Source organism: Paracoccidioides lutzii, assembly GCF_000150705.2.
Source record: "Paracoccidioides lutzii Pb01 unplaced genomic scaffold supercont2.27, whole genome shotgun sequence".
In the NCBI taxonomy this organism is placed as follows: domain Eukaryota; kingdom Fungi; phylum Ascomycota; class Eurotiomycetes; order Onygenales; family Ajellomycetaceae; genus Paracoccidioides; species Paracoccidioides lutzii.
Window position 1 is genome coordinate 385345 of NW_015440973.1, and position 15985 is coordinate 401329.

The window sequence follows — 15985 nt, forward strand, 5'->3', positions numbered from 1 at the left end:
CATTCATCCTTGCCACGGGTTGAATTGTATCTGCATGTTGAAATACACTGGTAAGATGAGAGTTTTCCGAGTTATGAAGGCTATATGCAAAAATAGTGGGTGTTACTATGTAATAATATAAGGATGATGGAAGCGAACATCTCATTTCATAGAGTGGGCGACATACTCTGAACAAATCATAGCAGAAATAGATGAACTCCAAGGTTACCACTCAGTGTCATGGTCACCACTGCTACCATATGAGAAGAATTTATCAGGGTATTAAGACAATTTTTAATATGAACCTTTAGAATCACGGATAACTTACATACCCCGTGGTTAGTAGTAGCAGGAGAGCGGGGATGCCAAAACGACAGAAAATAAGGTTCTCGGGGAGAGGCTTGCTCCGCTCGCCAGCCGAACCATCTGAATTCCACGATGGATCACTCACTCTGACTATGATCCGCCCCACCAAACCGCTAGCAGAAGGTCAAAACGCCCAATCGGGCCCTTCGGGCAGCGGCAAGTCTTGAAAAAGCAAAGAGCATTATCGTTGACAATTCGCCTGTTTGGGGACAGCGTTATCAAACGAAACTTCACAGCTGCACCTTGCGCTAGCCTCATATCTCAACGGGCAAAGAGTAATAATAATAATAAACAGTCAACCGAGTCATTCCAGCTGACCAAGTAGATTCGAAGAACGCAGTAGACAAGGTCTGAAATTGTTGCAGGATGCCTGGGATTTCCTAACACGTTAATTCGAAGTTGCAACTTCGGCACCCGACGGCTTTACTTTGGCTGTTGCTGAGATCACTTGGTTCAACAAGCATTTCCCGGGTCTGGTATTTGTACCTTGGGTGTGACATTTACCGTACTGGTGGGTTATGTCCGGAGAGCATTTATGTGCACGTACGTGTATTCATATAAATCTTAATCTTAAGAGACTTTAGGGTTGTTGTGTTTGTCAGGAACCCAAACCTCAACCTTCTTCTTGTCAAGAGCAGATGCACCTTAGTCGGGTGGTGAATTCTGAATTATTATGGAACACCTGCACGGGAAGCAACATGGGGGCGGGCAGTAGCAGGGATGTGTGGCTGCAAATCTGCCAATGATCTTGTTTCAGTGAGTCTGTGATCATTGAGAATTCTGTGTCTTGTAACTATATCCTCCAACATGCTCCCATTAGGCATAGAGAGGAATTCTGGGTTTGGAATTTAAATCCTCAGCAAGATTCTACCTTATGTACTCCGTAAAGTTTGACGTGGAGGCAACGGACGGCGCAACGTTACATGCCAGCCTTGTTCCAGGCAAATTCCCTAGGCATTTAATGATAACATACCGATCAGTCCAATTGATGCAGGAAATTAATGTCATGTATTGGCCAGCGCTGCGCAGCCGGTCCAAATAGTGATTTTGACAGCATTGAAAGGAGACGACAAGGGCGCTCACTGCGTCTGGCTCGTAGGTATCTTCTAGACAACAGAATTTGCAGCCTTGGCTGAACGGTCCGAAGGGAGAATGAAATTCAAAATGTCATCTTCTAGTATAACCACTAGCTATCAACAGAGTCAGTATATTTTTTGAATCAATTTGGATTGTGAGTTTCGTATAGTCGTCCTGTGTAATGCATGGTGGTATAGAATATTGTTCCCTTTTGGGAATGCAGTTGGGTCACTGTTTCTATTGCATGCCTTCGATCCACTGTGTGACATGATGACCAAAGGTTCCGAGGAACAATGGAATTGTGTTGGTCTTAATACCGAAGGCAAAGTTCGATAACTTATTGTCGTATACAGTAACATGAGCGCGCTAGATATTTAAAACTTAAAAGACTTGGAGGTTTCCTTCTCTAGACCATGGGAGAACACTGAATGAAGGGATGGAGACATATCCGCCTCGGCTTTTTGTGCACAACAAAGCCATAATCGGAGGACGACGTGAGGATGGGGAGGGATATGCAATGGGACCAGTATTTCGTGGTAAACAGATCAGCAGTGAAAAACTAGCTGAAGTGCTCTTAATTTCTCACATGCGGCCTCCGGGAGTTGAATTGGAGAAAACCATGTAGGGCAACCATGGATGAATGATGAGACGTGTTGACATGGGCGCGTAAGGATGGTCAGGTTGGATAATTAGTTTACGTATGCCCCTGGATTTAGACATTGAAGAAATGCGTGGTCGTGCCAGGTTCGCGTCGTCGGGTCCACAAGAAAGAATCATACGAGGTAAGGAATTTTGTGTACCCTGAATCTCACAAGACTCTTCTTACCATTGTGAACGGTGAAGATATCCATGTGTGGAGGATTTTGTCACTGTTCTACCGCTGGTGGAGCAGGGCTTGACAGGTAACTGGACATACGCTACCAGCGAGATGGAAATGGATTTTGTCACACGTAGGTTGTTCTCGACCATTCCAAAGGAGTTTGGGGGCCACTGAATAGCTGGAGGTATTGTAAACCCCTTAAGCTACAGCATTAGCCAATGAATAGAGGGGAAACATCTAGAATTTTAGACCACAGTTAACACCGCTTTGCAAGGAAAAACGTGAAGAACTAGTCCTGGTTCCTCTGGTAATAATGAAGTGATTTACCACATAGCCATAGATCCTACCGTGTACTTGTACAGTGTACATCTAGTTGTTCAGAACCAGCTATCCAATCCTCTTTTTTAAAAATCCGATTAGGAGTGGATGGGGTGTCTTTTGACCTCTGGTTCAGCAAATAAATCCGTTGTTACGTTTCCTCTTCTTCGCATTCGTAATTCGGTTTATCATTGATTTCTTAATGACGAATCCATGTCCTAGTGGAATAGACAAAGGCAAACGGTCATTATGTGCTCCATCTGTTGATTTATTCCCTTTCTAGGCGTTTTCTCTGTTGGTCTGATTATGTGGTATCCTTTAAGTTTCATCCCGTCAACCGATTCGACTTCATAGCGAACCGAGAAAATGGGCCATGGTTCATCTCATATCTAGAGATAAAGTGAAGTCATTCCTTTTTGCACGACATCGTCACAGCGGAAGTGCAAAATTGTCAAATCAAGCACGCTGAGTGACGAGATGTCTGTTATCTGAAATCCGACCAGGCTAAATATTGTGAACTGTCAAATGGCGGGAGACCTCTCACCCTCCAGCCCATCCCTTCAGGCTTCTTCTCCCCGTATGTGACTTGTCTGGAGGATTATGCCTCTATCATCGGGCAGGCCACACTAAACCCGCTAGCGAGTAATGAGTTGCTAGCGAAATACCTGCACTAAGCAATCGGCGCTTGATCATTGGCAGCTCAGGACACTGCGCCTGCGGATGCTCTAAGGAGGCAGGCAATCTTGCCGGAACGCCGCATGATTTCCAGCAGAGGCTGCAGAGCACGAGCACTCTGGGAATAAAAGGACTCCTGGGAGACCAATTCTGACTTCCTTGTTCGATTTCTTCAGGCGAGAACACCAGAACAAACATTCGTCAACCCAGCCGCGGAGGGGGAGGGGTCAGCCATTAATAATTACCTTGTTACTCTGTAGAGAGGGAAAGCCTGCCAGCAGAAAGGGTTATTAGGCTTGGTTATTCGTCTGCCAACCACAGACCCCCGCTGTGTCCGCCGTGTCCCTTAACAAGGGCATACCAAGCCATAAATTGCTTCCTAATAATCCGATCGCGCCTCTCCACGCCCATTAATTATAAGCTGTCGTCCACGTCCCGTCGTCTTCCTCTTCCTATTTCCCAGTGCCTTACAAGACTTGGTTCCTCGGGGTTCCTCCCGTTAGAAATTTGATGTTGTTATGGATAAAAAACGCTGCCCCTCGTCTCGCCTCCCTGCGTTAGACCTTGAGTTCAGTGAGCGTCCATGTAACTCTGCTACATCGACAACGGGCACCATAACCCCCGATTGCCGCGACCAGCAGCTGACAACCGCTACCTCTCCGTTGTCTTCCCCCCAGCTTTTGATACAGACTCCACTCACCCCTTGTGAACGTTTCTCTCGAATGAAAATTGCGGATGGAGAAGATGGTACGAATCAGAACCGTCGCAACGAGACTCGAGCTAGTCGCAGTCCAACACATGAGGTCGATCTTCGCGATATCAACCGTGAGGGATTCCCTCAACATAAAATTGAACAAACACCCTCTTCCTCGCATTCATCAAAGACGTTTAGTTTCGTAATGGTTTCATCTCCTTGTACAGATACGGCGGGGGACGAGGTGACGCCAAAAGTGGAGGAAATCGGCGACAATGAAACCTTATTGATGGAGAGAATCGAAGAGCTGAGCAAAGATTCGATCAAACAAACAGATTCCCCTGTGGCAACACCACAAAATGCCACCAATGCTCCAAGGAAGCGTGGGAGGCCACGAAAACATCCGCTCCCCATTCCCGGGCCAAACAAAGATTGCGAAAGGAAGATCAAAAACTGGATGTGTTACGTGCAGAAGGAGGAAGAAGAAATGCGACGAAACAAAGCCGTCGTGCTTAAATTGCCAAAAGAATGCGGTCGTCTGTGAAGGTTATCCAGTGAAGGAAGTATGGAAAAGTGGAAAACAGAAGATGGAAGAGGGTAAACCTACTTCCCTTTACTAGGAATTAAAATCCCACCCAACACCAGCAGCAACAAAACAAAATTAAAAAAAAAATAAAATAAAATAAAAAAAAGTTAAAAATACGATGGTGATTGGCATCTTTTAGAATTCCTCTTGCTAACTTTCGCTCTACATAGCTATTCGAAGGAATTCTATTGCCGCTATTCCCCCTGACCTCCCGATCTTAATAGACGGTATAGAGACTGACGTTGACCGGAAGTTCCTTGACCACTTTGTATTCGAATTTAGCAGGGTGCTTACTCTCATCAACGATGACTCCAATCCCTTTAAGGAGATCTTGTTACCAATGGCTACACAGAATCGGTGCCTCATGCATTCGCTAATGTGCCTCTCCGGATCACATCTGTCGACAAGGGACCCAGAACCTCAATTTATTCGACGTAAAGAATACCATTTTCACCGGGCCATCACTGATTTAAGGCTAACTGTGGCTTCTCAAACGGGCTCAGTCGATGACCCAGAACTTCCTCTAGAGGATCCTATGATCGCATCAACACTAGCTTTGTGTCTTAAGACTATTTGCGAAGGAGAGACTAAAGGGGAGTATAGATCCCACATGGATGCAACCCGATATTTCCTGAATACTAATCCCCCAAAGAATGAAACATTCAAACAATTCATCATGGAGTTCTTCCAATATCATGACATTTCAAATTCTTTAACTACCCTGGATCGCCGACCCATTTGTCTTTCAGGTGACTTACGTCTCCCAGACTTTGTTCCCCATGCCCAAGCCGGCGCCCTCTTGGGAATCTTCGATGGGTTGTTCCAATATATTTCAGAAATCACCGTTCTTCGCGACAGGATACGGAAACGGATTATGCAAGGTCTGCAACCGCCAGTCGACTACCGGACCCTGAGTGAGGCTGTATCAGTCGACGCATCGATTCGAGCTTGGGAACCAATATATTCTCCGGACAACCCCAACTGGTCGGCGGCCCAGCTTTATCGGCAATCGACATGGGTATACCTCTACCGGACCATGCGCCCCTCTTTCCCAAGCGAAAAGATATCTCAAGTAGTGGATGATGGGCTTCGGTTCCTCGATCAACTTCCCATAGATGCTGGCGCCAATTCTATCATGCTCATGCCACTGTTTCTACTTGGCTGCTCAGCCTTCAAGTTGAGACAACGTGAGCGAATCAGGATGGGTTTCGATAGTCTTCAAGCTTATTCAAGCCTGCGCAACATAAAACCAGCGTTTGCGGTTGTTGAGAAGGTTTGGGAAATCATGGATGATAAGCCGGAAGAAAGTTGGGATTGGGAGAAGATCATCGAGACTATGGAGATGGATTTTTTGATTACATGATTTCTGTTTCCTCTTTTCGCCTGACGAAACCGAATAGCGGGAAGATGTCAGGAACTTAGGGCACGGTGTTGGATTACTAACTTTACATGTCCCTCCACGAGTTTGTTTTCACTTCTATTTTATTTACACAGCCTCTTTCCTCAACGACAACCGCCCCCCGTCGTTTCATTTTTATCTCGAGTTTCGCGGTGCGATTTTGCATATTATGTCTGCATGCGGTGGCGTTTCCAACCAGTCGAAAATCAGGAGTAAAGGTAGCAAGGTCCGACTGTCACTGTTGATGTGGTGAGGTATCCGTACCTCTCGTTTTCTTAGCCGTTTGCGAAACATTTTCCCTGTTATTTCTACCACGGATGTTTTAGAAAACCTACCGGTATTTACATCAAGGCGGCTTAATATCCAAATTTTTCTTTTATTGTGCTCCTATCTTTCCCTCCCTTTTCGATTATGATACCTAATCTCCTCTCTATTCCTTGATTTTATTGACTCTCCTATCATGATTCCTACTGTCCCTTGTCCGTGGCAAGACAAGGCAATGTAGAGATATGAAGACTTAAAAGGGTCACATCTTTAGTGATCTAAAAGTCTACGGTAGCAGCCGGAAGTGGTGAGTGAAATTTCTGATTCAATTTGCGTAGTGATATTTTTACTGTCTCTTTTAATGAAAGAGAATGCGAAGCAATGGAATGGATATGTTTCCTGCATTTGTCTGTCTCCGCTTGAGGATATCCCATTTTTCCATCTCTATCTTCCACGGATTGATCTTCTAGGACATGAGACACGAAAACCACGGGAGTGACATACTCCTGGATGCATTTTCACCATTATCTCTTTCCTAACGTTATCAACTTTCTCCGTCCTTCAAACAAGTCCGTGCCCTATTCTCCTCCATTCGCAGTTTGATATGAACTACACTTCCGTCTCCTGCTGTTTTCGGTTTTTGTTTTTCCATTTCCACCAACTGAGCCGTGGATGTCATGCATCTCTTCTGCATTCTCCAAAATGACCATATTTCCCAGCGAGTTATGGTTTGCTCAGTCTCTATGTATGTGGAGTTGTTCAAGCAACTCTACTGTAGACTTCTGATCTTGCCCAACACACCCTGCGTCGGTTAACCTACTCCAATGTTATATGTTCATTCCTATTCCGAGACAATGTTCTCCTTCATGAGTGGTGTAATTTGAGCCCATCCCGCAACATCTCCTCTTCAATCTCCTCCCTGCTTCTCCAATGAATTCATCAAGCGACTAGGACATTTGAACCTATGATTTCCACGTCGGATGACAATGATCATAATGAATGAGCCTGTGAAATTGGCCGTAAGTTAGAACTAGGCTTTTTTGCATCATCATTATGTCCTATTAACTTGACACGTTAACATTATCTATTTTCACATTGTTTCCTGGACGTTGATGAAATTAAACCACAGGCGTTGAGAGTGACCTGTGGCGTCATAGAGGATAACGTTATGTATAAAACCCGCTGGCCGAAGATATAAACTATTATGATTAGGTGCTGTAAGTGGATACTATTAGGTTAGGTGACCTCTATGGAATTGTTCACGTCCTTAGTCCAGTATAGATTCCTGGCAAATGGGCCTTGTTGCCAAATGCATACCCTAATGATGTACCTCATCATATATAAACAGTGGGATGGTTGACCTCGTATTGGGAGGAAAATAGTCTATAAGCGGTACGCGGAATCACGTGCGGGGAAGCGCTAAGGACGGCCCAACAACTAACTACCTTGGAAGCTTGATTCAATTCGTTATATAAAGGAATTCGCTACATAGGGGTTGATCATTCAAAGTACTCCTGAATATCCTTGCTACTGCTGATTTTCAAGCTTCCGTGCTCCTAACCTTCTTTTATAGTAATTAAGCTGTTGAATTAGACTCTGATCTCCCTTGATCCTGCTGATCCTCATACAAGTGAAGTTTTATTACCAAATACAAAGCCTCTGAAGCTATAATCCGTGAAAGGGTCTCTATATTCACATTCTCGTCCTCATCACTTCTGTCATCAGAGTCTAATTGTGCAATAATATGCTTCTGATGGCACTTTTACTTCAAAGGATAGTGAACTGCCTGATCAAGATGATTATAACATGAAGAAAAATTTTCAGAAATAGAAAATAAAGTGATTTTTAATTATATAACTTTTTAAATCAATGTTTTAAGATCTTATTGCTGAGAATTAAGCTTTGTAGTTTATAGAAATATTAAAATATATTTTATAATAATTTAATAAATTTTTAATTAATATTTATTAAAAATATTAATTATTTTTAATATTATAATAATTAATTTAATTTTTATATATTTAAATAATTAATAAATTTAATTAAATATTATATAAAATTTTAATATTATAATTTTAAATATTATAATTATAATTAAAATAAATTTAAAAATACAATTTTAATATAAAATTTTAATTAAAATATTTATAATTTTAATTAAATTAAATTAATAATAAAATTTAATATAATAATTATTATTAATATCAAATATTATAATTAAGTAAAATTTTAATAATTAAAAAAAATTATTATTATTAAAATAATTAATATATTAAAGTTAATTTTATTTTTATAAATTATTTTAAAAATTAAAATATTTAAAAATTATATTTTAATAAACTTTTAAATAATTAATAATTTAATATAAATTTTAATAATAAAGTTATTAATAAATAAAAATTAAATAATTTATAAAATATTTATTTTTATTATATACTTTAATTTAATATATTATTAATTATATAATAAATAAAATAAATATTAAATTTTTAATAACTATAATATTTTAATAATATATTTAAATATAAATAATATAATATTATTATTAATTATATATATATAATTATAATAAAAAATAAAATATTAAATTTATTTATTTATATTATATTTATAAAAATTTAAAATAAAAAATAAAAAATAATAATAACTTTAATAATTTTAATAAAATATAATATATATAAACTTTTAAATCTTAAAATATTTAAATAATTTTAGATCTACTAATATAATATATTTTAATTTAGATTAAGTTTTTTAATAGTTAAATATTTAACTTTATTTATTATTTAATTAATAAATTTAAAAAATTTTAATTATTAAATTTTATATAAATATTTAAAAATTTTTATTAATTATATAAATAAATAAATAAATAAAATTAAAAATTTTATAAATTAAAAATTTAAATTTTATTTTAAATTTTATTTTAAAATTTTATAAAAAATTTAACTAAATTATTAAAATTTATAAGTATAAAATAATTATTATCATTATTATAAAAAGTAATATGAAATATAATTACTACAAATGGGAAAAAAAATTTAAATATATAAAATCTAGTTGCTAAATTCAACATGAAAAGATTTAACTAGATATGAGACTATAAAGTCTGCGATTTTATCTGCTCAGCTCATTGAATAGTCTATTATTCAACACTTTGCATCTCTGTCAAGGCTATGCATATAAATGCTTGCAGAGATGCAATAATTGTGACATGCTTAAGCATACTAGAATCGGATGTCCTGAACCTAGTGTAATTTCATTTAATTTAATGAGTGGTTGTTAAGTATAAGATATTCCTGACTAAAATCCAGTTATTTGGTCTTCAGTGAATTTAGTGATCAGTTCAGTTGAGTGGTTCAATTGTTGAAATATATTAAACTAACTTAAGTTAACAGTGGGGCTGATGTAGCAGGTTCTCAGAATCCGGAAGAAGACAAAGACAAACACCGCGGCACTAACGTCAATTTCACAGATTCTGATTCATCCCAAAGGAAAAATTCACCAATCTTCTTGTCATCAATCACGAAGAGTTCCGACACCGCGATTGCATTTCTGCTCTCTTCTGCTCTCAGGTACCCTGGGACTCCCACTGCCATCTCGGCGGCCCTCCAAGCTCTCAGCGATGACTGTACATCTTGCTTGATTCGACTCCCGACTCCTCACTTAGAAGCATTCCAACCCTGCTGGCATACATATATCTATCAGCCATGACTCTCTTCCAGGTCAGGGAGCTGTTGCAGTTCACAGAAAACGGGGATAATGCGACCGATACAGTTATCAATAATATTCATTTCAATAGAACCGCTCTGAACTATTTTAACTATACCCTCTATTCTAATGGAACATTATCCAACGGATCGAACTGCTGGCTTTTATTCGACATCTACAAGCCTCGAATGCTGTCAAACGGAACATTTCTCAATGCAACCTCCTGTTATTCCCCAATTGGTGACCTCGAGAAAAGGGGAAGTGTAGGGATCGCTTTCGCGTCGATGTTTGCGGTGACGATAGTGTTCACATTGATCAATTTGAGGAAACATGGAATGATGTTCTTACCGTCCGAGAAACGATGGAGGGCCATCGGAAGGAGATGGCAGTGGTACTGGATGCTTTTCGTTGCAGCTTGCGGTATCATAAGCTGTTTCATGAGCATCGATGTCGATCGTGTTTATTTGCAGGGAACTGCGCTAAGTCTTCAGAGCTTCTTCTATTATCTACTTCTTCCTGGACTGCTTGCCGCTGTATGGGAGGGAGTCAGGCATTGGTACGTAATAAATCCATACGTGTGAAGGATTCCACTTATGGCGCATATCTTGAACTTACTGCCCGCTAACCATATTGTCTAAAGGGGTTCATGGCAGGAACGGCAGATATGTGATCGTGATATCTTTGCATTCTTGACCGCTTCTACAAGGGAGAAACAAGAATTCTATCTGCCGCTGATTTTTTATCTATTTGCTTGGCTCAACTTCTTTATGGTTATTCCCAGGAGCTGGATTACTATTCAAAAGCAACACAGTTATGATCTAACAATGACAAATGCGAAACCATCCGCAACAGACTCGCGCTTTAAAGCTGGGAGTATCATTGCAGCTGTATGTCTTGTTATCATCTCCTACAGCCTTGGGCACAGCATCTATCGATACAAAGAGCGTCCAACGAACCGGCTTCGATCAATGACGTTCTATATAAGCTCTGCGCCCCCGAAATTCATCATCTGCATTCTTCTCATCGGCATCCGTGTCGGATTCGGCATCGCTTCCGCATTTTCATGGGATATTTCACCCATTAGATATGATGGCAATGTCGGTTGGCTCTATGGATTAGGTTACGCTCCCGCACTCCTCGTCCTAGCTGTTTTGAACTTTTGGGGTTACATCGATCCCAATGAAGATAAGGCTCTGATTAATCAACGTCGTGAGCGTGGTCGCGCAGCCGATATTGAACTGGGCATTGAAGCTTCAAAGAGGAAGCCGGACTGGTGGCGTCGACTTCGACCCGATTTCCAACACGTATCTGGTGGTGATCCTAACGCGAGACTACGAGCCCTAACTACGGAGATAGGAGGCGGAAAACCAACTCAGCAGAACGTCGAACGCTACGTCGAAATGGGGACTTTGTCCGCTCCAAAACCTTCAGGGGAGAACCAGGATATCAAATTGAATGATACGAATACCCCAAGCATGGTTATTCAACATGGTCCGTTCGCGGATCCAAACCAAAGGACTAATACTTCAACTTTGATGCACTCGAGAAATCAGGTAGTGCTCCCCTCCAAGAGGTCGGGGAGCCAGGCCACCGTCTCATCTGGAGAAACCTTGACTCAGCAGCAACCACCTCAAAAAGTGAGGAGTATGTTGGATATCTAACGCAATATTTTTGGGTTATCATTTGAACCATCATCTACAACCATTTTCACTTCTATCTCCTGTACAGATAATTTTATTTTATTCTACGTTAGCTTTTTTTTTATTGCATTGCTATAAAAATCTTAACAGAATTTAGGCGTTTAATTTTTGTTTATGGGTTTAGTACATTTCTCACAAACGAGACACACAAGTATCACACTCTATATACGATTTAGAGGAGGTCATGGAGCAGAAACGAAAGGACTGTCAAATATACTTGTTGGACCTTCTCCCGGTTCTCCCGAGCGTGTTACGATGCCGTCGAAAATCTATACATCTGAATATCTGTTACGAGTTTGAAGAAAGGATAAAAAAGAACTCTTAAAGAGCTCTTTTATAACTAGTGGGATATTTCTTTTTGGCAACTTCTTTCATTTAGACTGTATATGTGCTCTTGTTATTGTTCTTATTAACACTTACAGTTCTACCTGTGAATCTTCCTGTCTATATATTTCTTTCTGGCGCTTCATGGTTGGAGTAAATAAAGGAACGAAGAGGCATCGTCTATGGATTTATCAACTCCCAAGGGTCCTAACTACAAAGATGTTTTGAACGCCTAGTTGCCTTCTTACGTGTGAGATTTGTGCGGCCTCTCTCGGTCAACCGGAAACATATATCTGCTATTTCTGGCAGTGGTGACTTTGCATAGAACAACCTGCAGCATGATTAACTCAGTATAGTGCATAGAGTTCAGTCAGACGAGAAGTGATCTGTCGTAGCATTAAAGCATGAGGGAGAGATGACTTGAGCCATATAACAACATATGGAAGACCAGCTACGTCATCATACCCGAAGGTAGCCCTTAATTAGCATCGGGATGCTTATTTCACTTGAAATAATTTCTCAGCCCTATCTTCCGAGCCAACTTTAGTAGGATTACTGGTATCTCTATCTAGGTGTTATACCACTATATATAGCCCATACAATAAACTTTCTGTGGAGTGGGTGTTTCGCGCGAAGGGCTGCGGCCCACAAAATCTTTGGCATGAAAGGGTCCAGCGCTTCATCCCTCCAACGGATCCAGATAAAAGAAAGTGACGATCTGCTTTGGCTCAGGAGTTTCATGTGATCCTTATGCGAAAATCTCGAGTTATTCAAGGCAACCAAAGCCGTATTTCTTCACTTATGATATGATAACCCGACCAGGCGGTTCTACCATATTATTATTTTAGTCCAATGTGGACGTTGACTAAAAAAAATAATGAGACTTTTCATGAGCCCAGTTCACATTTCCCATTCATTGTTTGGCTTAGTGAACCGTGCTGCCGAGCTGTTGCACGTATGCGAGACAAATTTCGAGCATGTTCCAGCTCAGTTAGCTGAAGATGACCTGGTTCAATCTGCGCTAGGTTCGAACATTTAACATCATTGCCATCGAGGCTTTCGTCTGAAAATAAGGACGACCCCTTACTTGATCCCGGGCTAGCAGTATGCCACTGGGAACTCGATAACAATGTTTCTAGGTTCCTCACGAAGCATACAAGTGTGCAACAATACACGCATGACAGCAAAACGAAAAAAAGAAGAGCTCTATAGAGTTAAATTAGTTGCAACCAATAAGTGGCAGCAGTTTTGTGTATGAGGACTAGTTGACTGCTTCTTAAATTATCTGCTTCTTAAGGAAACTCTGCATGTATGGATGTAGGTATGTACAGGACCATTAATACCTAGACACCTAATTCAGAGTAATACGATGTGAAATACCATATTGAACACTGCACCAGACATATTGTAATTGCTCGCGGTAAGGGGAGTATATTAGAACCTGATTCCAACTGAACATAACAGTAGATGGATACCAGGGGGGGCAAATTAAAGGACAGAATTTCAAGCATTGCTCACTCGGTGTCGAGATTGGAGACGAGTGAGTTACCAATGCATAGTATCAATAAGAAAGAAATAATAAGAACACGAGTGAGAATTAAAACAAGATACAAATAGGTTGAGCAATTCAATACTCGTAACGAAGATTATGGAGACAAAGACGATGAAAAAGTACACCTCAAGCATGCCCGATGTTTGTCCCTTTACCATGTGAACTTAGATCCCTAACCCGATTTTATATGTACCAAATAGCTGACAATCATTCCGTAAATAGCATTATATGCGCCTTGCCCGCGAAACGCCCACGCAAATCGGCAACAAAAGGTACCAGGAGAAAACGTAAAAAAAATGAAATCCTTACGGACAACCAGATGAGGGCAATTTTTGAGAAAGCCAGTCTGGAAAATCGAGCGCAAGGTTAATGTAAAAATTTTACATCCTTGTAGTAAGATGACTCAAAAACGGTGACGGATCATGCTGTGAAAACTTTATCAAGCTGCCGCAGGGCTCTCATATCTTCTCCGAATCCGATTTTTTCGCTTGGAATATCCTTGGGTCCATCGTCTGAGCCCCTGACGGGGTTTGGACTTCTGCGGCTAGTGCCATTCAGCTGGCCCGGTGTTATTGGTCCATCGATGATGCTCGATAAACTCCCCGCGGGATGGAATGGCGGTGAGGGAGGCGGCCCATTCATGAGTGAATTGATGCTCGGGACGGTTGTGGTAGATGAAGACGGTCCGCTGCCGTTACTGCTCGCGTGGTTGTTTCTAATGGTGGGAGGGATATTCTTTAGTGGAGGGTGGCTGGGGACATGTTTATGCTGGATCCCATTTGCCTGGGGTTGTCCATGTGGTGAACCATGTGGTTGGCTAGGAGAGCCCATTCTTGGAGGTCCCATCATAATCAGCGGCTGTGATCTTGGGGACCGACCAGGGTTGTAAAACTGTACCCCTTGTCCGCCAACGGCACCTGGGTGGGTTTGTACGGGAGGGGGAAGCGTAGCATCGGCGGGGTGTACGGGTCTTTCATATGGGGAGGGGAGTTGAGGATGGGAAGGTGGAGCATGAGGATGCTGGCCATATGGAACAGGTGGATGTCCATCGGGACCTGCGAGAGGGGGCAAATACGCAGGGTACGGCATGACAGGAGCATGTGGTGCGCTTGTGATTGGAGGCGGTGGCCAATTATACGGAGGAGCATATGATTGGGGATGTGGAGGACCTGAACGAGCATAGGGAAGAGAGTGAGGAGATACCGAAAATGCGGGAGCAGGCATGGGACCACGAGTCACAACGGGCAGATTCTGTTGGTCGTTAACGCTGGATTCAGGATATAGCCCTTTCTGTGGACGGATATGTCGTAGAGCTGGGTCAGTGGACGGCTGGTTCAAACCAGGAGCAGTCGGATGAGATCGTGCATAATAGCTTATTAAATGTAGATGCTGTCCTGTAGAGGTTGTGATGCTGAACGACTGTTTCATCAATCCATCTGGTTTGTATCGATATCCATCCGGGCCTTCCTCTCCATCTCCTGCATCTTCGTCACTCCCTCTGTTGCTATCAGGAGTTTTCCCTGCCCTTGACGCTTGGGTAACGTGTCCGCCTCCTCTTTTCCCTTCCATTTCTCTGTAGGTCAAGAAGCTTCCGGATACTCTACTTGCGCTCCATGATTTTCCATCCGTCCATCTTCTCATTCCAGCTTCCCGCTCGTCCCACACAAAAACAGAGCCAGATTTGATCGACTGCCGTTCCTTCTCCGATAATCTTCTCTGAACACGAGGCAAAAGACCGATACGGCAGGCTTCGAATAAAATGATGGCGTCCGCAGGTGTGCGGACATGTCCGTTATACGTCTCCATCCCCTATTCTCAAGTATAAAGAAGGTTGTCAAGGCAACGGTCGTCCGATAAACCGACCTTTAGCAAAGCCCTTGGTGAAGAATGTGGAAGAAAAGATAGGAAAGGTGGCTGGCTTTTTTGTCCCTGCGTCTGCAGGTGCAATCTTCAAACACTGATGACCACAAGAAGGGATTAGCTATTCTGTATCAGGTGAAAAAAGAACCGTAACGAGTTGCTTCGCTCAATCAAAAGTAGGGCAGCAAGGTGGGGAAGGAAGAAAAGCCAAAAGAAAAATAAAAATAAGAAAAAAGTAAAAAATAAAAAGTAGGAAACATGGGGGGGGGAAATGTATGAAAGCCCTAGAATTAGAGTCCCCGAAATAAACGGAGGTTGCCTTGGGCTTAAGGTCTTGTCATAACATGTTAGAAAACTTGGGAATCAATGGAGGCTAAGCGCTGAGAATTCTCCGGTGGATTTGGGATTGGGTCAACCAGCCCACACATAACAAACGCTCTGGGTCAAAGATGAATATGGGAGAGACCGACAGCTGAAATTAATCTCATTCGGTAAGTTGTCGAGGAATCGCCTCGATCACAATATTAGGAGACAGTGGTGGTGACCCATTTACCCGGATTTGGGGGGGGTCCATAAATGGAGGCAGTTTCTTTGAATATCATCGAAGCAGAGGGCAAACCCAGATAATGTAGATTACCGAAGCAAAACAACGGGCAATTA

At 41.6% G+C, this 15985-nt stretch overlaps 3 protein-coding genes across 3 annotated transcripts; 2 read left to right on the plus strand and 1 right to left on the minus strand.

Annotated features, from left to right (window-relative positions):
* Positions 1-3753: 3753 nt before the first annotated feature.
* Positions 3754-5878, plus strand: PAAG_07943 (C6 transcription factor; the record flags this gene model as incomplete). Its single annotated transcript, XM_002790208.2, has 2 exons — positions 3754-4465; positions 4686-5878. The coding sequence occupies 2 exons, from the start codon at positions 3754-3756 to the stop codon at positions 5876-5878; spliced, it is 1905 nt and encodes a 634-aa protein (XP_002790254.1).
* A 4010-nt stretch (positions 5879-9888) lies between these two features.
* PAAG_07944 (hypothetical protein) lies at positions 9889-11550 on the plus strand (the record flags this gene model as incomplete). The annotated part of the gene is made up of 2 exons (XM_015846380.1): positions 9889-10445; positions 10530-11550. 2 exons carry the CDS (start codon positions 9889-9891, stop codon positions 11548-11550), a joined length of 1578 nt encoding a protein of 525 aa, XP_015700815.1.
* A 2335-nt stretch (positions 11551-13885) lies between these two features.
* On the minus strand, positions 13886-15271 carry PAAG_07945 (cAMP-independent regulatory protein pac2; the record flags this gene model as incomplete). The annotated part of the gene is made up of 1 exon (XM_002790210.2): positions 13886-15271. One exon carries the CDS (start codon positions 15269-15271, stop codon positions 13886-13888), a length of 1386 nt encoding a protein of 461 aa, XP_002790256.1.
* Between the last annotated feature and the right edge of the window lie 714 nt (positions 15272-15985).